The sequence below is a fragment of the Hyperolius riggenbachi genome, chromosome 3, assembly GCF_040937935.1.
Source record: "Hyperolius riggenbachi isolate aHypRig1 chromosome 3, aHypRig1.pri, whole genome shotgun sequence".
Lineage (NCBI taxonomy): Eukaryota > Metazoa > Chordata > Amphibia > Anura > Hyperoliidae > Hyperolius > Hyperolius riggenbachi.
This window is the reverse complement of record NC_090648.1, coordinates 169,376,382-169,398,358: the sequence shown is the minus strand read 5'-3', so window position 1 is coordinate 169,398,358 and position 21,977 is coordinate 169,376,382. Positions and strand designations below refer to the sequence as shown.

The 21,977-nt window shown below is 45.1% G+C and overlaps 1 protein-coding gene across 2 annotated transcripts in view; it reads left to right on the top strand.

Annotated features, from left to right (window-relative positions):
• LOC137563141 (aminopeptidase N-like) overlaps positions 1-21,977 on the top strand; it is a 62,643-nt gene that overhangs the window by 3,443 nt on the left and 37,223 nt on the right. For both annotated transcript variants that reach the window (XM_068275239.1, XM_068275238.1), the window contains exons 2-8: positions 6,620-6,762; positions 10,137-10,261; positions 11,891-12,020; positions 15,546-15,700; positions 18,330-18,443; positions 18,975-19,115; positions 19,416-19,481. In XM_068275239.1, the coding sequence (XP_068131340.1) occupies positions 6,620-6,762; positions 10,137-10,261; positions 11,891-12,020; positions 15,546-15,700; positions 18,330-18,443; positions 18,975-19,115; positions 19,416-19,481 (874 nt within the window). The remainder of the gene's footprint in view (positions 1-6,619; positions 6,763-10,136; positions 10,262-11,890; positions 12,021-15,545; positions 15,701-18,329; positions 18,444-18,974; positions 19,116-19,415; positions 19,482-21,977) is intronic.

The following is a 21,977-nucleotide window of genomic DNA, read 5'->3' as shown; positions in this document are numbered from 1 at the left end:
ACAAGGAATTCTTCCAGCAGTCGGTTGGATATTTGAAACAATCACAAGGTTACTTCAGTTCAGATTTACTAAATCATTCCCAAGGATTGTAAAGGCTGCTGTGTAATTCTTAGATTAAAGTAACATAATCTGCAGGACAAAACCAAAAATATGTTTCATAATTTTTTCTATAGGGATATCAATATTTTTAAACAATTCAAACTATCTGAGTTCCAGAATGATACAGATACATGAGGTTCCAAAAAACCATAAAGTCAGTGTACATACTCAAATATAAACCAATTAAAGTATAACCAGAGCCCCCCCATCTGAGATAAGGTAAAATGGTCTTTAACTCCACCCTCTGTTGCTCCCTTCGGGACACCAGGGGCATTTCTAGGGTCCTTGGAGATCGGGGGCACCTGTGGGCACTAGCGCGCGCCAAAAATGGGCGTGTTCATGCAGTGAGTGGGCGTGGTCATGGGTGGGGCCAAACGTACATGAACTTAGCAGAGGTGTAAGCTACAGATAACGGGCCTGCCCATCAAAATATTGGATGGAGCCCCCTGTCCTTTATTTAGATAATTTACAATCAGTATAGGCATAGATCAAAGATGTATACGCACATACAATTTTGATTGGTCAACCACTGACCAATTTTCACCACCCACATGCAGTAAGTGGGTCAACAGACAATGAATTTGATGAACAGAGCTAAAATTGGCTAATCAAAATTGTATGTGTGTACCAGGCTTTATAGCTAATACTGTACATACTAAAAGTAGCATGAATCTGCGTACAATACAGCTGGTTTACAATCAGTAAAGGCACAGAGTAATGCTGGGCATGCACGGAGTTTGTTTCTCTTATCAATCGAGCCGCTGATGGCTCGATTGATAATATCCGACAGGTCCAATGACCTGCCGGATAGATTCCCCGCTCGATCCCCGCCGGCGGACAATAGTGGGGAATCGAGCTGCTGATAAAGAGCGCCAGCGGGGATGAGCGGGAATCGATCCGCACGTGCACGCGGACGAGCGGGGATGCACCGGCATCGAGCCAGCGGCTCGATCCGGCGAATAATTGGTCCCGTGTATGCCCAGCATAACACCTTATACTGTACACACTGGAGGTAGATTAGCATACAGTGCAGGCACTAGAGAACAGCTTATACTGTACATACTGTAGGCAGCAGAGATCAGCACACTGCAGCTAGCATGCCCAAAAATATGAGGGTTACGCCGAAAAATAGGTGTGGCCATGGACCAGAATGTGGGTGTGGTCATGGGTGGAGACAAATTTATAGCAATGGTGGGACATTAGATTAGGACAGTGGTGGCGAACTTTTTGGAGGCCGAGTGCCCAAACTGCAACCCAAAAGTCACTTATCTATCGCAAAGTGGCAACAGCAATTTTAACCACTTGAGGGCCGCGGGCTTTACCCCCCTTAAGGACCAGACCCTTTTTTTCCATTCAGACCACTGCAGCTTTCACGGTTTATTGCTCGCTCTTACAACCTACCACCTAAATGAATTTTGGCTCCTTTTCTTGTCACTAATAAAGCTTTCTTTTGGTGCTATTTGATTGCTGCTGCGATTTTTACTTTTTATTATATTCATCAAAAAAGACATGAATTTTGGCAAAAAAATGATTTTTTTAACTTTCTGTGCTGACATTAAAACAACTCACCATACTCCTATCGGAATACCTTGGAGTGTCTTCTTTCTAAAATGGGGTCATTAGTGGGGTTCCTATACATTATACTACTTCTCCTGAGAACGGCGATATCACATGTGACACTTTTTTGCAGCCTAGCTGCGCTAAGGGGCCCAACGTCCTATTCACAGGTCATTTTGAGGCATTTGTTTTCTAGACTACTCCTCACGGTTTAGGGCCCCTAAAATGCCAGGGCAGTATAGGAACCCCACAAGTGACCCCATTTTAGAAAGAAGCAAAAATCTATTAACCCTTCGCACACTCACATGCAAATGTTCAAACAAATGCATTCACAGATTCACTCATCCAGGCACAACTGTTATCCCTACAGCTAAATTAAAAGCCAGGGTTTTAGTTCACAGAAGAATGCATTCTTATGCTTAGTCACCTATACTGCGCAGAAGTACCCAGGTAAACATAGGTGTCCTAACTCTGGCCCTGTAACATGCATAGTGCAGACATACAAACACATTCATTGCATCAAACTATCAATGGATTAGGAGCACACATCCTAACTTCCTCTCCTGGGAAAGACGGTGCATCTTACCAATCGCACAAGGGAGCTAACGTTATGTGTCCATGTGCACCATGCGCATACACCAGCATAAGCTGTGTGCATGCTGACAAATACATACAGGGGAAGGAGGGAGTGCACTGAATTAGTGTTTTCTAGCCACACCCCCTTCAGCACCTCCCTTTCCCTAATAATTTATATATGTATTTCCATTTTAGAAAGAAGACACCCCAAGGTATTCCGTTAGGTGTATGGCGAGTTCATAGAAGATTTTATTTTTTGTCACAAGTTAGTGAAAAATGACACTTTGTGAAAAAAAACCCCAATAAAAATCAATTTCCGCTAACTTTTGACAAAAAATAAAATCTATGAACTCGTCATACACCTAACAGAATACCTTGGGGTGTCTTTTTTCTAAAATGGGGTCACTTGTGGGGTTCCTATACTGCCCTGGCATTTTAGGGGCCCTAAACCGTGAGGAGTAGTCTAGAAAACAAAGTCTGGAAACCAAATGTCTCAAAATGACTGTTCAGGGGTATATGCATCTGCAAATTTTGATGACAGGTGGTCTATGAGGGGGCGAATTTTGTGGAACCGGTCATAAGCAGGGTGGCCTTTTAGATGACAGGTTGTATTGGGCCTGATCTGATGGATAGGAATGCTAGGGGGGTGACAGGAGGTGATTGATGGGTGTCTCAGGGGGTGGTTAGAGGGGAAAATAGATGCAATCAATGCACTGGGGAGGTGATCGGAAGGGGGTCTGAGGGGCATCTGAGGGTTTGGCCGAGTGATCAGGAGCCCACACGGGGCAAATTAGGGCCTGATCTGATGGGTAGGTGTGCTAGGGAGTGACAGGAGGTGATTGATGGGTGTCTCAAGGTGTGATTAGAGGGGGGAGTAGATGCAAGCAATGCACTAGCGAGGTGATCAGGGCTGGGGTCTGAGGGCGTTCTGGGCAGTTTAGAAAATAAAAAAAAAATAGCTTTTACAGATAGTGACAGGGAGTGATTTATGGGTGATTAGGGGGGTGATTGGGTGCAAACAGTGGTCTGGGGGGTGGGCAGGGGGGGGTCTGAGGGGTGCTGTGGGCGATCAGGGGGCAGGGGGGGGGAAATCAGTGTGTTTGGGTGCAGACTAGGGTGGCTGCAGCCTGCCCTGGTGGTCCCTCGGACACTGGGACCCCCAGGGCAGGAGGCAGCCTGTATAATACACTTTGTATACATTACAAAGTGTATTATACACTTTGTATGCGGTGATCCGGGTGCTAGTAACCCGCCGGCGCTTCCGAACGGCCGGCGGGTTACAGCGCGAGGGGGGCGGAGCCAGGCGCCGGTGGCTGATCGCGTCACGAATGACGCGAACGCTCCGCCCATGCCCGTACAAGAACCGCCGCTAATTGTACATGCGGCGGTCCTTGCGGGATCCACTTCCCGGCCGCCATTTGTACATGCGGCGGTCGGGAAGTGGTTAACTAAATACTGTACAAATGTTTTAACACATACATGGCCATTATGGAAAATCCAAGTTGAAAATAAACTGTGAAGATAAACAATTTCATCCATCCTACTCCTGAAAAAATGTATTCATTTTTTTTAGAGCCTCCTAGTTTTATTTTCTGTGTTAAAAAGCTAAAAAAGTAGGTTTAATGCTATTGTCTCATATGATGATGATTCAGCTTTTCCCATAGTCTTGCAGTTAGCAATCATGTGCCACCCAACAAGACAAATTCAGCAATCATGAGGCCCCCAACAAGACAAATTCAGCAATCATGAGGCCCCCAACAAGACAAATTCAGCAATCATGAGGCCCCCAACAAGACAAATTCAACAATCATGAGGCCCACAACAAGACAAATTCAACAATCGTGAGGCCCCCAACAAGACAAATTCAGCAATCTTGAGGCCCCCAACAAATCATGAGGCCCCCAACATGACAAATTTAGCAATCATGAGGCCCCCAACAAGACAAATTCAGCAGTCATGAGGCACATAAATAGACAGCTTTTCACATAAATAGGCAGAATGCCCCCTTAATATGGTAGACACCTCTCACCTGGCTTCTGAATTCTCCTCTACTGGCTGCTGTGCCTGGCAATACTGTTTTTGGCTGGATTGGGGATGATGTGTGGGCTGAAAGGCCTGGCAGTGATGCTGTGGCCGGGTTGACTGGCGGCGATGCTGTGGCCGATGCTGTGGCTGAGTTGGCTGGTGGTGATGCTGTGACCTGGCTGGCGGTAATGCTGGGCTTTGCTTGGCTGGTTGAAGTAAATGCTGGCCTGACTGGTGGTGATCCTGTGGCCTTTTTGACAGTGATTCTGTGCTGGTTGGCTGGTTTGATGCTGGGCTGGCTGGCCTGGATAGTTTAGGTAGCGACAGGTGCCCCCCTAGTTAAGGTAGCGCCAGGAGGTCCCCCAGTCTAGGTAGTGACAGGAGCCCCCCAGTTCAGGGAGTGACAGGAGCCCCCCAGCTCATTTAGTGACAGGAGCCTCCAGTGTATGTAGTGATAGGTGCCCCCCAGTTCAGGTAGTGACAGGGACCCCCGCAGTGTATGTAGTGACAGGAGCCCCCAGGTTAGGTAGAGATAGGCACCCCCCAGTTTAGGTAGTAACAGGGACCCCCAGGTTAGTAGTTACAGGTGCCCCCAGGTTAGGTAGTGAGTGACAGACGCCCCCAGGTTATGTAGTGAGTGACAGGCGCCCCCCAGGTTAGGTAGTGAGTGACAGGCGCCCCCCAGGTTAGGTAGTGAGTGACAGGTGCCCCCCAGGTTAGGTAGTGAGTGACAGGCACCCCCCCCAGGTTAGGTAGTGAGTGACAGGCACCCCCCAGGTTAGGTAGTGAGTGACAGGTGCCCCCCAGGTGAGGTAGTGAGTGACAGGGACCCCCAGTTAGGTAGTGAGTGACAGGTGCCCCCCTCACCTGACAGACAGCGTGTCAGACCTCGATCAGCGGGCGACCCAACTTGTTAGAGCGGGCGCCGGGCGCACCACCTGTATATGCGGAAGTGATTTCACTTCCGCATATCAGCGGTGTCCGCTAGGTCCTAGCGCCCGCTCTAACTGGTCGCCCGCTGATCGAGGTCTGATGCTGCTGGCTGTCTGGCAGCGGGGACAGCGAGGGGCAGCGACGGCTGGGAGGGGGCAGCGGGAAGCCCTGGAAATAGATTGGGGGCACCCCAGGACATGTTGGGTGCACGGGCCCCCCCCCCCCCCCAAAAAATAGGGCTAGCAATGCCCATGAGGGACACTGACTCCCGATTGGTCCCATCCTCACTCTTGCCGCATAGCCAATTGTGTCACAGGTATAAATTTCCCCCAGTGGTCCTGCAGCCACCAGAGACTCTGCTGTTTCACCAAGTGTGCTCAAATCAGCAATGATGTGTGGCCAATGAGTGTGGCTTCCAGAATAAGGCAAAAATACAGCACAGCAGAGACAAGGCATAAAAAGACATAGAGGCAATAGGTGGCGAAGATTCAGGAGGCAGAGGCTTAACATTGCAACTCAGCATTTAGAAAGCAGAATTTATGTATACCAGACCCCTTCATGGGTCATTCTGCTGTTACATTACAATAGGTATGGGGTGGATGAGGGTAGAGAATCACTGATGGCCTAGCAAGACCAGCGAGGTAAGGGAGAGGAAAAGCATTATTCTGTGCACGCTGTGCAGGGTGACAGGGGAACACCTTGATATATCAGGACAGTGTTCTCCAATCCAGTCCTCAAGAGACCCACTAACAGTGCATGTTTTGTGGAAATCTAGAGAGCTAGTTGATCAGCCCTGCTCAGACACTGAATACTCCACCAGAGAAGATGTGTGGTCCTGCTAACCAGGTACTATTGGTGGGCTTTGAGGACAGGGTTGGGGAACTCTGTATTAGGGTACAGGGACTTAACTTAGTACAAAGATAATTTGGAAATTAACAGCCATTTTCATTTAATTAATTAAGGAAACTCACTGTCCCTTATCCGGTGGGTGTAGGAGGCACGGGCGGTGTCAGGGGTGCTATGCATGTTGGTAGTGGATGATGGGTGCCAACGGCGGGCTTGTTTAGCCCAACCACCTCCCTTCTTCCTGTGCCATGCCTTCATGTGAACAAGTGTGTGATTCATGTGAAAATGCCATTATGAACAGCTTTTAGTGCCCACACATCCACTTCTTGAATTCCTCTGCATGGCTCAGGGCAATCACTTTTCCTAATGTGTGAAGTCAAAGGCAGTCAGATTGCTTCTGCTCTCACTTGTGGATTACAAATAAATACGCTGCAACTGTGTCTGGATGGTGCACATCTCTTCCTTCTTTGACCAAGAAAGGCTTTTTTACCTGATAGATCACATATAGCTTAATAATAGGTCTCCGTTTCACAGTTTACACTAGAGTAGATGGCACTCTAGCTAATGTATTTTTCATTCACAGGATCATTGCCACCACCCAAATGCAAGCAGCCTTGACAAGGAAGGCATTCCCATGCTTTGACGAGCCAGCATTAAAAGCAACTTTCAACATCACAATCAGACACAAGCCAGACTACGTTGCACTTTCCAATATGAACCCCATCAGTAAGTCCACAAATGTGTTGTCATTATGTCCGCTGGTATGCCAATATCTTATAGATATTAAACTCTTATGGTATAAGTATGCTAGAAAAAAGCACATAGATTCTTTGTGAACCTCGGGATGGCAGGCAGTTTGAAGCCAGGGGTCAGCCTACCTCTCCCTCCCTCTCTATTCCTACCAGACACTCAGGGATAAGAGCAATGCATTGTATGCTAGGTAAATAAACAGTAAACAAATGAATATGAAATGCTTTCATGACGGTTAATCCAGTCATGCTATGAGGTAACATTCAATAAACACAATACAAGAGTTCACACAAATGAGCAGGCCTGGATTTACATCACTGGAGCCTATAGGCACAGATGTCCTGGCGCCCTTGAGTTTGCTCTCCATGAACCTACAAATCCCCACCAAACCGCACTGCAAGTGTACTGACTGGCCCAGCTGTCACTTCTCCCTTACTTCCTTTGCCTGTCACAGGTAGCTACAGGTGTCCCTTAGCATTAAGTAGCCAGAGGTGCCCTCAATATTAAGTAGCTAGTTGTGCCCCCAACTGAAGAGGGATCTTGTCAGTGGAATGTCAAGAGCTGGGTGAGTAGGCTCACATTTACACTCTGCCCGGGGCTCTGCATAGGGAAGGAGGGAGGGAGGCGCTAAGGGAGGTGTGTTTGCCGCCTTTCCATCATCAGGAGCCTGTAGGCACGTGCCTACAGTGCCTTATGGTAAATCCGGCCCTGCAAATGAGGCATGTTGCCAGGCAGCGATAGGGCAACAGTGCAGGGCCATGGCTATACTGATGTACTTCTCTTTTGCTATGCAGGAGGGCCAACGGAGCGGTGAATAAAGAGCATCAAAGACCAAGCGGAGTGAATGGGGACCACAGTGGCCCCTGCAGAGGGGGTGACTCCAACCTCCAGTCTAAGGGGAAGTGGAGTAAAGCTATATTAATTGAGACCTTTTTTTACTCCCAAAAAAGGTATTTTTTTATCCATGAGATTGGAGGTTCATGGGGTAAAATAGGGTTGACACCTTGAATTTCTGCACCCGGCGACACCATCCCTAGTGACGCCTCTTGGGGACAACAATGCCTTAGGCCAGCACTCGGCCAAGTTGACACACCAGGATGGTCTCTTGATGACACACCATGGTATATTGGGGGCTGTTGTAGAGATCCTAGATTTTCATCAGAAGCAGTTATTATCGACCCCCTCTGCTGAGTTTAATCTACGGTGTGTACGGAGCTTTATAATTTTTACTCGACTGATAGGGAACCATTTAGGTGAAGGCGCACTATACAGAAACGCTGCTCCCCTATAGCTGTGCAGCGTGAACTATCAGTGGAAATGTAGGTACTCTTTCCTATATCTTTTGGACTGCCCCATAGCCAAAAATTTTGGAGTGACTGGCAAACCCTTGCCTCACCTGTCTTTCTTTTTGCCTTTACAATAAGTGAAAAGCAGGTTTTATTATTTACCTCAAACTCTAAGTTGCCTAATACATGCCAGAAACTCTACAGATATTTACTACTGGCTGCTTGGTGGGCCATTGCTTCCAAATGGAAATCGTACAATTTATCTATTTTAATGGTTACGGATCGAATGAATGTGATTAAGCTCTCTGACTGATTGTTTTATGCATCTTTGGATAATCTGGACAAGTGAAATAATATTTGGCAGGTCTCGTCTGCATATTGTGATCAATTAAGTTCAAGAGCCCCAGTACCTGTAGTGGAAACTTCAGGTTAATCTGAGGATGTCTGAATGTTGTGCAACTAATCCGTCACTGAATTGTGTGTGATCCTCTCAAATTATATGCATGCATGTGACCTGCAATATCCTTGCTGTTTGTTAGTTTTCTGTACTATGTACCGATAAGTCTGATGTTGTTTCTGTATTATTGGTGTGCTGTTTATTCTCTTTGATTAAGTAAAGCCATTTGAACTATAAAAAAGGAACCTTACGTGGAGAGAAAGGCTGTCATATTTATTTCCTTTTAAACAATTCCAGGTGGTCCTGCTGATTTTTCATGCATTGTGCAGTTCATTCAGGGTCTATGGCTTAAAGTATTATAGGCAGTGGATCAGCAGGACAGCCAGGAAATGGGCATTGTTAAAGAGGAACTAAATATGTCAGCCTCCATGTGTCTCTCACAGCGGCATAGCTAGATATTATGAAGCCCCATAGCAAAATCTTCATGGGGCCATCAGATGTAGGCAATCTTGAGCAATGCCATGTCCCCCTACCCTTTTGATCAATTTACACTCTCATGCAGTCTACATTGCATATAGTTCATGGGCACTGAGACAACATCAGAGGGTGCAGAAACACAAGAAAGGTAATGGTGAATAAATCAAGTACTATCTGGGCCCCCTCTGCTCAAGGGCCCCATAGCAGCTGCTATGGGAATTGCTACGCCCCTGGTCTCTCACCTCAGGTTCCCTTGGTGAGTCTAGCTATACACCATGCAATGTGTGCAGGTGATGTAATGGAGTTTGTGATCAGTGGCTGGCACTAAAGTGGCACTACAGCGAAAAACTGTAAAATTTAAAATGTGCAAACATATACAAATAAGAAGTACATTTTTTTCAGAGTAAAATGAGCCATAAATTACTTTTCTCCAATGTTGCTGTCACTTACAGTAGGCAGTAGAAATCTGACAGAAGTGACAGGTTTTGGACTAGTCCATCTCTTTATAGAGGATTCTCAGGGATATATTTTTTTTCAAAAGCACTTAGTGAATGTCAGTTGCTCTGTCCAACTGCCCAAAAAACTGTGTAGCGAGCAGAATCAATCAATTTCAATCAATCAATTTATTTATTTTCGCCAAGTAAGTTTGCACCTACAAGGAATTTGTCTTGGCAGTTGCTTAACAAACACAAACAAAAACAATACAAGGACAGACAGTGTAAATATTACAAGTTAAGCACATTATAAGTATAGTGGCAGTAAGCAATGTGAGAATTGTTCATGTTCAGGGAAGCTGACCAGCTTCATTGTTTAAATCCTTTTTAGGGAATATCTTTATAAAGAATAAAAGCCTTGCTGAGAATCCCCTATGAAGAGATGGACTAGTCCAAAACCTGTCACTTCTGTCAGATTTCTACTGCCTATTGTAAGTGACAGCAACATAGGAGAAAAATAATTTATGGCTCATTTAACTCTGGGAAAAATGTACTTCTTATTTGTATATGTTTGCACATATTTTAAATGTTACAGTTTTTCGCTGTATTGCCCCTTAAGTAATCACAGATGCAATATCTGTCAACTTAAAAAAGTAGCTTTTAATTTTGAAAATAATAATTGCTGTTGCTAATTTCATTAACTTTTCTCAAAGCTGGCGTCACCTATTTTCTGATATGATTATTGATTTCTTCTAGGTGTTACCACTGAAACATGGGACGGTCAACAATGGAATGTCACAGTATTTGACAAGACCCCAAAGATGTCTTCATATACAGTGGCCTTCATAATCTCTCAGTTCAAATACATTGGTGATGAGATGGTGAGTGGAGGTCACTGCTGGCCTACTTCATAAACATGGGTCACATGATACGCCTCAACACATGGGTCACATGATATGCCTAGACACATGGGTCACATGATACGCCTCAACACATGGGTCACATGATATGCCTAGACTCATGGGTCACATAATATGCCTAGACACATGGGTCACATGATATGCCTAGACACATGGGTCACATGATATGCCTAGACACATGGGTCACATGATATGCCTAGACACATGGGTCACATGATATGCCTAGACACATGGGTCACATGATATGCCTAGACACATGGGTCACATGATATGCCTAGACACATGGGTCACATGATATGCCTAGAATCATGGGTCACATAATATGCCTAGACTCATGGGTCACATAATATGCCTAGACTCATGGGTCACATGATATGCCTAGACACATGGGTCACATGATATGCCTAGACTCATGGGTCACATGATATGCCTAGACTCATGGGTCACATGATATGCCTAGACACATGGGTCACATGATATGCCTAGACTCATGGGTCACATGATATGCCTAGACTCATGGGTCACATGATATGCCTAGACACATGGGTCACATGATATGCCTAGACACATGGGTCACATGATATGCCTAGACACATGGGTCACATGATATGCCTAGACTCATGGGTCACATGATATGCCTAGACTCATGGGGCACATGATATGCCTAGACTCATGGGTCACATGATATGCCTAGACTCATGGGTCACATGATATGCCTAGACTCATGGGTCACATGATATGCCTAGACACATGGGTCACATGATACGCCTCAACACATGGGTCACATGATATGCCTAGACTCATGGGTCACATGATATGCCTAGACTCATGGGTCACATGATATGCCTAGACTCATGGGTCACATGATATGCCTAGACACATGGGTCACATGATATGCCTAGACACATGGGTCACATGATACGCCTCAACACATGGGTCACCTGATATGCCTAGACTCATGGGTCACATGATATGCCTAGACACATGGGTCACATGATATGCCTAGACACATGGGTCACATGATATGCCTAGACTCATGGGTCACATGATATGCCTAGACACATGGGTCACATGATATGCCTAGACACATGGGTCACATGATATGCCTAGACTCATGGGTCACATGATATGCCTAGACTCATGGGCCACATGATATGCCTAGACACATGGGTCACATGATATGCCTAGACTCATGGGTCACATGATATGCCGAGACTCATGGGTCACATGATATGCCTAGACTCATGGGTCACATGATATGCCTAGACTCATGGGTCACATGATATGCCTAGACTCATGGGTCACATGATATGCCTAGACTCATGGGTCACATGATATGCCTAGACACATGGGTCACATGATATGCCTAGACTCATGGGTCACATGATACGTCATAAGCATGGGTCACATGATACATCATAAACATGGGTCACATGATACGCCTATCACATGCTCACAAACGTCATCAGATTAGGATTTTCAAATATTTTTCTTGATGTTTTCCAGCCATCCCAAAGCAGTAGCCAAAATCCTATACAAAGTATTATGTATCTTCAGTGGTTTGAAGTGATATTTACTTGTACTTTCTAGATTAAAATCTGGGGCAGAAAGAAAGCCATTGAAGATGAGAGCCAAGGAGAATATGCTCTCGCAATCACGGGGCCAATGCTGACATTTTTTGAAGATTATTATAAAATTCCTTATCCCCTCCCAAAATCAGGTGCGTGTTTGTTGAGTTGATTGAATACTTTGCTCTATTGCAATTGCACAACATATCTATGTTCATCTATCTATCTGGCTAGCAGTCTCCTATATTGTACAGTATAAACGCCAACAATATTCTTTACCACTTGTAAAAAGAAATGACAAATACAGTATTGCCTTGTTATTTTTTAGTGTTAAAGTGGTAGAGGTCTGGTTGCTGTTGCTTTCTGTGTCCCCAGAGGGAAATGTATAGAAATTATTTCACAAGGCCCCTTTCACAGTGGTGTACTGTGGTGCAGTGTAAAAGCCACTTGGTAACGCAGCTTACTGCAAAGCTATGCACCACCTATGCGGCTTCATAGTCTGGCGGGAGCGTTGCGGTACAATGGGTTGAGGCATGGTAACTGCATTCAGTGCATTACCGCTTATCGTATACGATAGCAAAGTTTGTGAGGCACACTTTCTATTGGACGGTATGCTTCGCTATTCTTTACAGTATGCGATGCAACCAGGGGCGTAACTAGAAATCACTGGGCCCCCCTGCGAATATTTGGATGGGCCCCCCCCCCCATAGGTGCCAAATAATCGTAATGGGGCAGCGTTTCACTGTAAATTAATTGTAAAGTGGGCAGCATTTTACCAGACAATCGTAATGTGGGCAGAGTTCACCAGAAAATCGTAATGTGAGCCAGAAAATTATAATGTGGGCAGAGTTCACCAGAAAATCGTAATGTGGGCAGAGTTCGCCAGAAAATCGTAATGTGGGCAGCAGTTACCAGAAAATTGTAACGGGGGCAGCAGTCACCAGAAAATTGTAACGTTGGCAGCAGTCACCAGAAAATTGTAACGTGGACACCAGTCACCAGAAAATTGTAACGTGGACAGCATTCACCAGACAATCGTAATGTGGGCACTGCGTTCACCAGAATATCGTAATGTGGGCCAGAAAATTGTAATGTGGACAGAGTTCACCAGAAAATCGTAACGTGGACAGCATTCACCAGACAATCGTAACGTGGGCAGTGTTCACCAGAAAATCGTAATGTGGGCCAGAAAATCGTAATGTGGGCAGCGTTCACCAGAAAATCATAACGTGGACAGCATTCACCAGACAATCGTAACATGGGCAGTGTTCACCAGAAAATCGTAATGTGGGCCAGAAAATCGTAATGTGGGCAGAGTTCACCAGAAAATCGCAATGTGGGCAGCAGTCACCAGAAAATCGCCATGTGGGCAGCAGTCACCAGAAAATCCTAATGTGGGCAGCAGTCACCAGAATATCGTAATGTGGGCAGCAGTCACCAGAAAATCCTAATGTGGGCAGCAGTCAGTCACCAGAATATCGTAATGTGGGCAGCAGACACCAGAAAATCCTAATGTGGGCAGCAGTCACCAGAAAATCCTAATGTGGGCAGCAGTCACCAAAAAATCGCAATGTGGGCAGCAGTCACCAGAAAATCGCAATGTGGGCAGCAGTCACCAGAAAATCGCAATGTGGGCAGTCAGTCACCAGAATATCGTAATGTGGGCAGCAGACACCAGAAAATCGTAATGTGGGCAGCATTCACCAGAAAATCGCAATGTGGGCAGCAGTCACCAGAAAATCGTAATGTGGGCAGCAGACACCAGAAAATCGCAATGTGGGCAGCAGTCACCAGAAAATCCTAATGTGGGCAGCAGACACCAGAAAATCCTAATGTGGGCAGCAGTCACCAGAAAATCCTAATGTGGGCAGCAGACACCAGAAAATCCTAATGTGGGCAGCAGTCAGTCACCAGAATATCGTAATGTGGGCAGCAGACACCAGAAAAAAAATGCCCTTGTAAAAAAAACATTCCTTACCTGTCAGGAGTCTCTCCAGGCCTCTCAGCTCCCCGACGATCCTCCTGTGCACTGAAGCACATCTCCCGCGCTGACAGGCACTGTGCAGGGCTACGGCAAGATGGCTGCCGAAGCCCTGTACTGGAGACACAAATAGTCTCCAGTACAGGGCTTCGGCGGCCATCTTGCCGTAGCCCTGCTCTGCCTGCCGGAGACTATGCAGGCTGCTGGAGCGGGGCTGCGGGGAATGAACTGGCGCAGCGTCTATCAGACGCTGCGGCCAGTTGAGCACCTTGCTGGGGGGTCCATAGCAGCGCTCCCCCCGCGCACAGTGAGCGGGCCCCAGAGCAGCCCCGGGCCCCCCTGCGGCTGAGGGGGTCGCATCCCCAGTAGGTACGCCGGTGGATGCAACGCGGCCGTAACATGCGGCAGGCCATTTTTGCTCCTTCACTTTGTGTTCCTGTTATACAATGAATGCAACGCAACGTCCCACTGTGAACTTAGCCTAATGCTAGGTACACACTATGAGATTTTCTGGCAGATTTACTGTGAGATTGATTATTTCCAACATGTCCGATCTGATTTCTGATCTATTTCGGAGAATTTTCCAATCAATTTCCTACCATTTTCCGTTCACCTCAATAGGAAATTGATCCGAAAATAGTCGGAAATCAAATTGGACATGTTGGAAATAATCTGACAGTAAATCTGCCAGACAATCTCATAGTGTGTACCTAGCATAAGAATAGTTTTTTTCTTAACCACTTGCCGACCGCACGCTTATACCGTGCGTCGGCAAAGTGGCAGCTGCAGGACCAGCGACGCAGTACTGCGTCGCCAGCTGCAGGCTGATTAATCAGGAAGCAGCTGCTCGCGCGAGCGGCTGCTTCCTGTCAATTCACGGCGAGGGGCTCCGTGAATAGCCTGCGGGCCGCCGATGGCGGCTCGCAGGCTAAATGTAAACACAAGCGGAAATAATCTGCTTTGTTTACATTGTACGGCGCTGCTGCACAGCAGCGCCGTAAGTCAGATCGGCGATCCCCGGCCAATCAGCGGCCGGGGATCGCCGCCATGTGACAGGGGACGTCCTGTCACTGGCTGCACAGGACGGATAGCGTCCTGTGCAGCCCCGATCACCGGGGATGAGCAGGTAGGAGAGGGAGGGGGGAATTTCGCCGCGGAGGGGGGCTTTGAGGTGCCCCCCCCCCGCAACAAGCCTGCCCACCAGAGCGATCAGACCCCCCCTGCACACCATCCCCATAGGGGGGAAAAAAGGGGGGCGATCTGATCGCTCTGCATGAAACCTGATCTGTGCTGGGGGCTGCAGAGCCCACCCAGCACAGATCACAAAAAATAACGCTGGTCCTTAAGGGGGGTAAAGGGTGGGTCCTTAAGTGGTTAAGAAGTATGTAGATACACTTTAATGGAGAACTTAAGCTAAATAAAAAGAAAAAAATTCCTGCCTATTAACAGTCAAAGTCACAGTAAGAGCAATTGTATTCACAATAACACTATATAAGAAGTTCCCCTTCTCTCTCTCAAATAAATAGATTTTAGAAGAACTGTGAAATATATTTAGCAGGCATTCTAGAATTGATGTAGTGCTGACATTTTTTAAATATGTAAATTCCATTGTACATCCGATGTGTTAAGAAACGGTGGGCAGTGTTCAAATCAGATGGCCAGTCTGTATTGTATAACAGTATCTTCCCTCATGCAGACCAAGTTGCCATACCTGACTTCTTCGCTGGGGCCCAAGAGAACTGGGGGCTGATAGCATACAGAGAAACTGCTCTTCTCTGGGACTCCAGGGAGTCTTCCATTGAAAACAAGGAGAGGGTGGTCACAGTGATAGCTCATGAACTTGCTCATCAGGTAACTATTTCATAGGTTTCTCAGCCATGTCTTCCTCATTGTGCTATTATTTGTTGTATCGCCTCTTTAGGATGCAAGTAGGTGTAATATTTTCACCCAGTATGCAATAGCAATATTTTTCGAAAATAATATGCAGCAATTGTAAAACCTTCATGCAAAATGAACCTAACCTGGGGAAGGAGGAAAATGGGTGGGGTCATAGGGCCAGATTTATCAAAGCATTACTGACAGTTTTTTTTTCTTAAAGTGTACCAGAGATTAGATAAACTAGATGTTTTATACATACCTGGGGCTTCCTCCAGCCCCATGCGCACGGATTGCTTCCACACCGCCATCCTCAGTCTTCTCTCTCTTTGGTACCGGGTCCCGTAACTTCAGCCAGTCGCAGCCAGCCTGTGCAAGAGAAGTGCGCCCTCTACCTATCTCTCTGGCAGCCGGAGGAAGCCCCAGGTATGTATAAATCTTTTAGTTTATCTAATCTCTGGTTTCCTTTAAACAGTTCTAACCAGCAGGAGGAACTGTTCTGCATTATAATAAAAAAAACTTCTTAAATACTACTTAATAGCGGCAGTTTAGTGTGAATTTCTAAAACTGCACTACAGTTAAGGAAAGCGAAAATCCATTCCTAAACTGCCACTTATTAAGATGTGCTTGATAGCACTTCTACACAGCTTGTGCAGTGTGAAGACTAGGAATGATTTGTGAAGGGACCCCCCCCCCCCCCCCCAACCCCCTTGCCAGGTTCCTGTAAAGCTGTTTTGTGCTTAAGCCTTCAAGTGCTGGGCATTGTTGCAATACTCATACAATAGATATATTGGTTACCGTAGCAACAATTTCCCTCACACACTGCACTGTCTGAGAAACCTCCCTAACTCCTCATATTCCTAAAGGTAGCCATACACTGGTCGATTTGCCATCAGATTCGACCAACAGATAGATCCCTCTCTGATCGAATCTGATCAGAGAGGGATCGTATGGCTGCCTTTACTGCAAACAGATTGTGAATCGATTTCAGCCTGAAACCGTTCACAATCCGTGGTGGTGGTGGTGGTGCTGCCGCCACTCACCCCCCCCCCCCCCCCCCCCGCGTACATTACCTGCTCCGGCCGGCGTGACTCCCCCCGGTCTCCGCTGTCTTCTTCTCCGCTCTGCTCTGGTCTCCGGGTCCGGCAGGCTTCACTTCTTCCTGTCTGGGGGAAGTTTAAACAGTAGAGCGCCCTCTACTGTTTAAACTTCCTGCCGGGACAGGAAGAAGTGAAGCCTACCGGACCCGGAGACCAGCGCGGAGAAGAAGACAGCGGAGACCTGGGGAGTCGCGCCGGTGGAGCAGGTAATGTATTGCGTCGATCGTCGGGCACTCGAACGCCGCTAGCGACGCGCTCCCTACCCGCACGGAGTGATCCCGGTAATTTCCCGCACGGAGCGATCGACGGGACCGATCTATTTAGGGACGAAATAGATCGAAATTTAGCATTAACGTTAACGATTTCACAGCAGATTCGATCCCAGTGATTGAATCTGCTGTCATTCGGCGGGGAATCGGCCTAGTGTATGGCCAGCTTAACAGTTTAAGAAGGAAATTGCACTATTTAGTGATGTTTTTTAAGATGCCTGAGACAGTTCTGCACAGATTTCTAAATTCCTACCAATATTTTGATAACTGTCCCCTACAGAGTGGCATGGGCAACACGCTTAGAGAAGTCAAGACATGGGTACTGGAGGTGCAGCAGCCATACGTTCAGTGATCTAACAGCATGGCTGAAATTAGATTTTCTAGGCCCCATACAAGAAAGACCTCTGGATTCCACCCTCTGGTCTATGCTAATATTAGTTTGCTAAGAGATTTTAGTAGCCCATTGTGTTTCTGATTCCTAGTGCTCTTATACTCCATCTCTGCTATCCAGTGCTTCCTGTATTGTTTCCTAGATTTTCAGTGTTACCGTGCAGTGTATCAGCTTTTCTGTTACCCTTCAAAGTGTGCCTCAGCTTTCCACTGTGCTCCAAAATATGTCCTAACTTTTCAGTGCTCCTGTATTGTGTTACACTTTTCACTTATACTTACACTTAGAGCCAATGCTCTTTGTGAGACATATTGGCTGTTCCTGTGCCCAATCTCTACAATTTAATTATTAGTGATTAGACACTGGGTCAGGGGGTAGGATCTGGCATGGGGTGTTCAAGATCAAGGGTGTATTGGGAGGGTTGTTGTAGAGTACCGGTAGTTGCAGAGGTGCCTAAATTGTAGAAAACTAGAAAACTTTGAAGGAAAAGGCTAAAAAAATGTGTTTGTGTGTTTGGGGTTCTAAACAGTCCCTAGACCCAGTACAGGAGTACTTTCTTCACCATCCTGTGTTTTTAGTCCTTTTACACTAATCTGCACACCCCTCCTCCGCTCTGCCAGCAGAGTATTTTTCATCTAGAAATAATCGATGAGCCTCAATAAATTTACATTATTTTTACATAAACACTTTCAAAATGATGATGAAAATATACGTAGATAAAACTGATCCCTCAGAAAACACAATAGAATTAGAGATTTTCCTTTAAGTTTTTGTAGACAAACCCTTTAATAGTCATTTAATAGTGCTTTGCTTGTTTCCCTCGGTAATGGTAAATGCTTCTGTTTTAGTGGTTTGGGAATCTGGTGACAGTACGATGGTGGAATGATCTGTGGCTGAACGAAGGCTTTGCCACTTATGTGGAATATCTCGGAGTGGACAGTGCAGAACCCATGTGGAACTATGTATGTATTATTATTTCTATTATTTCTATTTGCCTTTAAAGTATAGCATGCTCTATACAGGCTCTAAATAACACATTATACATACCGTAATCTTTTTTGTTCAGGGTGCATGCTCTACACCAATCACACATGGGCCCATATGCAATTCACTTTTCTAGTGAGTTTTCTACTAGGTAATATTTTCAAACTTAATTCAATAAAATGTCTTTTAAATCATCAGCAAGCAAGAAAATACTTAATAGTTTTGATAGTACTTTTCCATCTACTTGTTGGTCCTTTTTTAATTGCAAAGTGCTGAAAAGTTAATCTAAATAGAAGATGAAAAATGATCTCCTAGGAGAAAACTCAGGAGAAAAAAAAAGTTAATTGCATATGGGCTATGGCGTTGTTTTCTATTTATTTAAAAATAAATTAAATGGCTTTGTATGTGGCTTAAAAACAACTCTGCAAACCCTCCTGAAGCTAAATGGCTTTAAATTGATGAGTTCAATTTAAACTCTCTCGAACTGTCTTGCTATCTCCCTATTTCAGAAAGACCTGTTTATACTGTATGATGTACACAAAGCGATGGCAGTTGATGCCTTGGTCTCTTCTCACCCACTGTCAATAGAAGAAGAAGTGAACACTACAGCACAAGTCAATGAGCTCTTTGATGTCATTGCTTACAGCAAGGTGAGTGTTGTTGTTGAACAGCGAGTGTAGCAGAATCGGATCAGATATCACCGGATATAATTCATGAATGATTACATTAAACCAGTGATAGCCTGAGTTCAGCTGTAATAACATAATAAGCAATTAAGGTAATAGCGTAAGCACAGCTAAGCTGTTGGGAGGTGTAAGATTCATCCTATCAGAATATCAACTTTACAAGTATTATTTTTGACAATGATACCACACAGTAATCAACAACAATACCAAAGAATTACATTTTTTTTGCTTGACTTATGAATCTTATATTTTATTTTATGTTAGGGTGGCTCAATTGTTCGAATGTTGTCCTTTATTCTTACCGAAGAACTGTTCATTGATGGACTAAGTGTAAGTTTTTTGTTAACATAATTATTACATTTTTAATTGTAATGCCATATAAACCGCTACACCATTGAGAAACCTATAACTGAATGTTATTTACATGCTAAAATATTGGTAATGTTCTTTTTGAGCCTGTTTTGTAGTTAAAGCACCCCTGCTATACTGTCTAGCCCAGGCATGGGCAAACTTGGCCCTCCAGCTGTTAAGGAACTACAAGTCCCACAATGCATTGCAGGAGTCTGACAGTCCCAGTCATGACTCATAAAGGCAAATGCATTGTGGGACTTGTAGTTCCATAACAGCTGGAGGGCCGAGTTTGCCCATGCCTGGTCTAGCCAGACTGTGATACCCTGATCCCTGTTTCAGCCTTGCATCTTGTCTGTCTAATAGATAATGGAGAGTTATATTCTATTGCTGATTTAGGTCTTGTTCCATCCCCAGGATTTTTCAAAGCTCATCAAATCATCTTAAAGGGAATCTGAAGTGAAAATAAACTTATGATATAATGATTGGTATGTGTAGTACATCTAAGAAAAAAACATTAGCAGCCGATACATAAGTCTAATATTGTTTCCAGTACAGGAAGAGTTAAAAAAAACTCCATTTGTTATCTATGCAAAAGAGCCATTGAGCTCCATAACAAAGTCGCAGAGAGCTCTGTCTTCTGAACTTGTCATCTCAACTGTCAGTCACTGTATTTTCTTTTTCTCTATCTGAGGACAGTTCAAAAGTTCACTAGCTTGCTCTGTAAAATCATTTAGAATGCTGAGTAGTGTGTAAACTGCAAATATTAGAGAATGATGCAATGTTATAAAAAAACAAACTATATAACTGAAAATAAAAATATGAGACTATTTTCTTTGCTACTAATCTTCTAGTAATTATCCATACTATGCAACCAATTCATTATATGAAAAAAAATTTCGCTTCAGTGTCACTTTAAATGCGACATACAAAACTCACTCCTGAGCCGTCTTTTCATGCCAGTGGGGTGTGATTTGGGGTGCCTGAATTACTGAGCAGTGTGGCATGCTGCCCCTTCCAGTTACTCTCAGTCAGAACAGCATTGTATTGTCCTGTCTTACTGTGCTGATTGGCAGGCAAGGGCATAACTACAAATCAAGGGGTCCTCCAGCAAAACTTGCCCCCCCCCCCAATGTTCACACCCTTTCCCTTGCCTACTCCTGGTGACCCTCACAGTCTGAGGCCCCATTTTGCAAGGGTCATAAAAAATGTGTGGACATTGTAATTTCACACCCATAAAGTGTAGCCACAAAAACAGCTGATCTGAAGGATGGACCCCTTTATCAGAGGGTGTGAAGTAGTAGCTGGGTCCCCATACAGCTCTGGGCCCCTCTGCTCCCCTCCCCTCTAGTTACTCTAGTTACGCCCCAGATGGCAGAGGTGATAGTATCTCAAGCTTGACTGCTAAAACTGCTGTTGCCAAACTCTGGGAAGTAATAAAACTAGTCCACACTATCAACGCCTCTTCATTTGGGACCACATTCAAAACAAAGTTCACAGCTACCTTTGCCACATGACTATGCTATCCTCAATATTATGTTCTGTGGTCCTGGTCTATTACTATCACATGATTTACTAATGAGCTCCAGAGAAGGAGGCCACTGAGGAACTCTGGAAAACATGTGGTTCTACAATTTATGACTTGGATTTCTAAAAAAACTGTCTGCTATTTGGTGGCTAAAGTTTGGGAAGCTCTCCTGAGTAGGAGATGTCCTCCAGATGTCTGGCTAAGTGATGCCTTGGGTCTGGTGGATGTGCAGGGGCCTGGCAGCCACCTTCTCGACACATTATTCCTCATTTTTCCCATTACCAAAAAAGATGGCCAATAGAGGGGATCTAAGCTAGTTGATTTCCTATGGAATAGTACATCTTAATCTATCTTTGATACTCATAATAGACCTTAGTGAGGACTGCCATGGATGCTAAGTGAAAAAGCGGTCATGGAATTGCAGTAAGGTGCACACATCTACATTGGCTAGCAGCAAGATCGTTTTATATAATATATACAGTCATGGGAACAATAATTTCAACACCCTAGAGAACCTCAGTCAGTCATTTAGAAAGATACACTTGACACGTTTTTGTTCCAGAAGATATCACATCACTCCTACAGAGCAACTTGTTAATTTCCAATAGGGTTCAGAAGATTTTCTAGGCATTTTATAGTAATCCACAATCTAGCCAACAATCTTTGCTAATTTACACAAATACTGTATGTATATGAAAATTGTTGAAGTTCCTAGTTGAAGTGTGTGTGTGGTCTCCAAATTGTGCAGGCAGACAAGATAAAAGAGCATTGAATCTTGATCATATGCTTAGATGTGTGCCTGGAGTTAAAGGGCAGCATCAAATACTTAACTAAGAATAGGGAAACCACTGCATCCTATAATGGTGCCCTCTGGTCCCTAGTTGCCACTCGCAGACTCTCCAAAGATTACTGACAAGGGCTTGTCGGTAATCTGTTCGGGGCTGCGCTCC